At 45.7% G+C, this 5300-nt stretch overlaps 1 protein-coding gene across 1 annotated transcript; it reads right to left on the reverse strand.

Moving 5' to 3' along the window:
- Positions 1-1172: 1172 nt before the first annotated feature.
- Positions 1173-2045, reverse strand: LOC123096665 (uncharacterized). The gene has a single exon (XM_044518452.1). The coding sequence runs from the start codon at positions 1881-1883 to the stop codon at positions 1569-1571; it is 315 nt and encodes a 104-aa protein (XP_044374387.1). The 5' UTR covers positions 1884-2045; the 3' UTR covers positions 1173-1568.
- Positions 2046-5300: the final 3255 nt, after the last annotated feature.

The raw sequence follows: 5300 nt of genomic DNA on the forward strand, positions 1-5300 counted from the left end.
TACTCCTGGACCATTTTGAATAGGCTGAATTCCCGCTTCATTATTGGCCACGAGCGAAAACTGAAGTATGTCAAAAACCGTAGTAACTGCCACCGTTGATCGAGCTCAGCGATTTCTTTGATTTTGAGGATAATTTGAAGCTTGATTGTAATACCTTGGGGCATGAACAACATCTGCATAGGAATTAGCATTTCTTGAACGAGAAACCACTGTCCATCCATCATCTTGTTCTGGATCTGGCAAAGAGCGATGCTTTGGCCCATTTGGTCCCCAAAGGAGGAATCCAAGATTGAATTCAGGCAATGATACATTTCCTCCGTTGTAAATGGCAACACCAAGATCGATGGAAGAAACCGAGAACTTGAAAAGAGAATCACACAGTTTCTAAATTTTGAACAAAGAAGCTCTTCCTCCGAAGCACGAGAGAAGAATTGTACCTACTGATTCCTCCGTGAGACGGATCTTGGATCTTGTAAACTCGGCCAACCGTGAAGTTGATCGGTTTCAGGGAATGCCAGATGCGGTCTTCAAAGGCATGGCCTCTCTCAAAGCAGAGATCTGATAAAGACATCGCTTACCCAGGTTAAGAGAGGGGGTGTGGTGGTCGCCGTAGCTGGAGTGGCTTGCGGCATGAGCAGCGATGGCCGCCGTGGCCGGAGTTGCCAACGGTGGGGCTAGGAGGAGCGGAGGACTAGGAGGAGCGGAGTGATGCGATATTGGAGTTGAAATGGAGTTTATATGAACATATATAGAATAAACACATGAGGTCAAATTATTAAGGCTGTAGTTTTAGGGAACCTTAGTTTGCCCACTTGCTTTGTAGGCTTTTAAAAATATATAAAGAGGGTCGAAAACAAGTTTTAAAGTCAGCGAATTTAGGGAATGTGCTGCCAGAGTTGCTCTTAATAGATCGGAGTATTTTTGAGGACCTTAATAAATGGCTTCTCGACCTACTACAACTTGTTTGAGTTCGTTTATATGTTTTTTTTTGGAACCGCCGAGTTCGTTTATGTACTTCAAACATGAATGGGGTATCCACTATCGTAAGTAAATGGATTGATTCTTCCCCTCCATGTCGGCAAACAAGGACCTTTTGCCAAAGTAAGACATGTCGGCAAACAAGGACGGAGACAAACCATGTGCAATACAGGCACAGAAGGGGGTCCCACATCTTCAAAAACTCCTCTCATTGATTGGCGAATCGGATGATGCACGACCGAATACATCCATATCCATCTGTGACACCAGAAAGGAAGAGAAAAGGAAAACATGCCCTCAATGATCATCAAAGATCCATCCTAATGCTGTGGCGGCAATCCATCAAATCACTCCAAGCTAGCTAGCACCTTAGCTTAATTAATCAGGTACCATGCCAGTGCCGGGGATTCATTTCAGGCTCAACAAGAAGAAAACGGAGAAGAGTCTCATGACTCGTCGTCGACGGTCTGCAGATTGAGCGCCAAGGACTCTGAAATCTGCATGCAGTGGATGTGGCAGTAGTATGTACTGGATCGATGATGGAACTCCTCGACCCATCGATCGGTCGGTGGTGATGATGGAGCGCGAGGTCACGAGGCGGCGCTGTCGAGGACCTTGGCCTTGTTGTCGAGCATGGACCACATGACCTGCACGTCCTCGTAGGCGCACGCCATCACGTCGCCGTAGAGCTGCGCCGTCGTGGACGGGCTCTCCACCACCTCGCCCTGCGCCATCGCCGCGGCCGCTCCGGACCGCTTCAGATGGTGGCGCGTGCGCGGCGTCTTCTTGCCGTCGTTGCCGCTGCCGCCGTGCTGGTCTTCGCTCCTGCCCCCGCCGTGCTGCGGGCTGAGGATGGTGCAGGCCTTCCTGAACGGCGTCGTGATGGTGCGCTTCCAAGAACCCATATTCTATGTGGTATGTCTAGCTAGGCAGTATGCTATCTATGAAGTATCAAAGCAATGGAAGTTTCTCTCTCTGTGTGTGTGTGTGTGCAACTGTGCTGTAGAGCGAGAACCGGCTGCCCTGCCCGGGCCTGGGAGCCGATATATATCCATGGCGAGAGGGGGCGGTGAGGGAGGGAAAGAAGGGGAGGGGAAGGTGGGGGAGACAAGATCCGGAAGACAGGATGGGTAGGGGTGGACGTTGCGGGCGAGAGCGCCCAAGGGGCGGTAGGGACTTCCGCTGCATGTCTCTCCTCAACAGCCGTCGGATCATCTGATCGGACGGCGCGCAAGCCCCGGTAGGTCACCGCCTAGGGTACGCGCCACAAGAGGGTTGTTTATCATTTCCCGTTGGTGGTGAAGGAAGGTGAGTGAGTGAGAACAGAATCATCCGCGGGCACGTGCTCCGTGGTGGGGTGGCTCCGCGAATGATGAGGAGCAGGCGCACATGGACGCACCATGGATGGGATCATGGCCGCTGCCGATGAGTGGACGACGACGGGCATGCGCGCGCGCCCCGCCGCCCCAGAACCGTTAGCGTTCGTACGACGGCGTACGTACGTGAGGAGGGCAGGGCTCGTGGTCACCATGTGGCAGGTCGGGTCGGATCCGGCGCCCCGCCCCCACCCCGTGACATTCATTGTGAGCATGCCCACGCCACTGTGCTATCAAGTGCATGGTTCTGTTCACGAAGACGTAACGGCCCTACTAGTGGTTGGTTATTCGTCGTGGAGGTTGTCACTGTGCTATGGCGTTCCATTGTGCTACGTCAACGCTGGCAATAAAACCGGCGCGTGTTTGCCTGCCGGATCTGGATGCGTGAACGGTATGCGCTCCTGGTTGCAAGTACACTTCACGCGGCCGGCGAGGGTATATTAAAATTCTCGGCGCGCGCGCACCGCGAGAGGTTTGAACACCGGCCTCCGTGACGACCGGCCCACTGGCGGTTTTTCGGTGTCCGGTACCAATCAACTACTCTACTTAGCAATGTCATAGCCTCTGACAGTGCCTAACGTTTGGTAGTAAGATAGGTGCCTGATCTTGCACGCCAACAGAGGAAAAGAAAATTAGAGTTTGATTACGGAAGATCTGGGGTGTTTACTTTATACGTGTTTGTATATATAATGTATGTGGTGATTTACCGAAAAATAAAAATACGTGGTGCAGAGGTCCAGTGAAAACATTGCCTATACCTGCACCGATGATTGTCTATGCATTAAATAACTGTATTGTATTGTATTTTTATAAGAAAGATCATACCTTTAAGGTAAGATCAAACAGCCACGCGAAGGGCGGCTAAGTATCGTTGCTTGCTTTGCTTAAGTATTGGCTTTGAGCATTGACATCTAGTGTTACTAGTGAATGTATTTGTACGTGACGTACAGTAGGGGAGTCGCAATGTCAGCTCGATCCGGTGATGTAAATAAATGAAAACTTTCAAATTGGAAAGTAGTCCCTTCAGAAGAAAAAAATGGAAAGAAGAGAAAGGTCAACTAGTGTTAGTTTCGTTATTTTCTTTTGGACCAAAGTGTTGGTTTCGTTGCTGAAGCAGTGGGTGTCGGCCAGGGCTTTGCCCTCTTGATGGACAAAGAAAAGTCAAACAGCTAGCCACGCTGAAAAACTAAACTGGTCAAATGCATGCATGTACAAAGTCTGTCACACCCAGTGTGAAATATCTTTCGTGCATTTACTACGTCACAGAGCGTGACAGTTCATCGAACGACACAACCGGTCCAGCGGATCAGAAGAAAGAGTTTTTTTTTCTTCATTTGGCGCAAGGAGAACGAGTTACGCGGGGGAAGTACAATTCTGAGAAGAATTTTATCCATGGACACAACACCAATCTATGTTGTTACAAAAAAATTTAATCAAAATCTGTAACGATACAAAAATGACAAATTTGACAGTGACTAGTGTATACTATAAATTGAGCATTACATTTGGCATATTATTTGTATTGATGATACATTTGTCCGTTTTGTATCTCGAGTTATGTTCCGAATTTTGATTTAAAATTTTATGATAGCATAAGTTGATGTTGGCGTCAATGTGCTCACTTTTTCTCTACAGATTTTTGAACATTTAAAAAGATGCAATGTGAGTTGGGTGCAAAGGGTACACAGGATACGTTTCCGTGTTACGCGGTGATACTACAAATGGGAAATATGACGCATACGAACGACATCTCCAGTGGCATTCACCATATGCCCTCTCCCATTTGTCCACATACACGTCTAGATGTGTCTACGGGCATCCCTTAGTTGTTTAAATTTTCTGTGGTGCCCAAGGGTGTATCCCCTACTTATGCGTCACCTTTTTTGCAAACATCAAAATTTCCAAAATTGACACAAACATTGCATCCATCTTAAGCACAATTATAGCTAAACTAAACATAGAAGATAGTCTCACGGCATGAAACAATGCTTATTATACATACCACATTCAAGTCTCATGGTAAGTAAGCATAGAACGGTATAAAGTAAACTACTTTGATGATAAACTACGGTACGATCATATATGTATAAAATATCAATCTATTTTGTCAGAAAGTTGTGAATTAACTTTGAAACATAGCACTGGTTACAATATACAGTCGGGCTTTATTTTGGCACATTATCACTACTGATAATGAATTTGTCATTTTTTGTGTCTAGAGCCATGATCCAAATTTTGATTTAACATTTTGTGATAACATAGCTTGATGTTGTGCAATGTGCCAACTTTTTTTCAAGATTTTATTTTACATTTTAAAAGATGCAACACAGTTGGATGCACCATAATATGCTCCGCCTCCCCGGTGGTACGAGGTCATATACTAGAAAAAAGGAAAGATGGCCCCTAGCTAAGTCTATGTCATTACCACCGGCCATCCATGTCCCCGGTCGGTCGGATCCAAACACGTCTCTCAAATAAGCCCGGAATTCCGAGTGGGACCTTTAAAGATGGTTACTACTCTAAAAGCAAGGATAATACTAGAGACAACTGTTGGACACGGATTAACTGAGCTCGGGTGAATAGTAAAATACAAAAAAGTTATAAAAAGAATTTAAAAAATCTTAACTTGTTTTGTGCCAAAATTTGACAAATGTTTTCAAAGCTTGCAAAGTTTCATTATCGCATGACATTCGTGAACTAGTGAAAAGAAATTGATGCTCCAAAGAAGTTATTTCCAAAAGCATTTTGGAGTCATGATTTTTTTTGCCACAATTTCCACGAATGTCATTTCATGATGAAAAATTACAAGCATTAAAAACATTTGTTAAAGTTTATTGCAAAAAATCAGACTTTTTGAATTTTTATTTTTTTCTTTGAATTTTACTGTTCAGGCGAGCTCATATGAGCTCGAGCTGAGAAGGGAACTTTCGTAACTGTTGGCTATAT

The sequence above is a fragment of the Triticum aestivum genome, chromosome 1A, assembly GCF_018294505.1.
Source record: "Triticum aestivum cultivar Chinese Spring chromosome 1A, IWGSC CS RefSeq v2.1, whole genome shotgun sequence".
NCBI classification, from domain to species: Eukaryota; Viridiplantae; Streptophyta; class Magnoliopsida; order Poales; family Poaceae; genus Triticum; species Triticum aestivum.

What these genes read in the sequence shown, in the direction of transcription:
- LOC123096665 (XM_044518452.1), bottom strand. Translation starts at nt 1,883, where the DNA reads ATGGGTTCTTGGAAGCGCACCATCACGACGCCGTTCAGGAAGGCCTGC.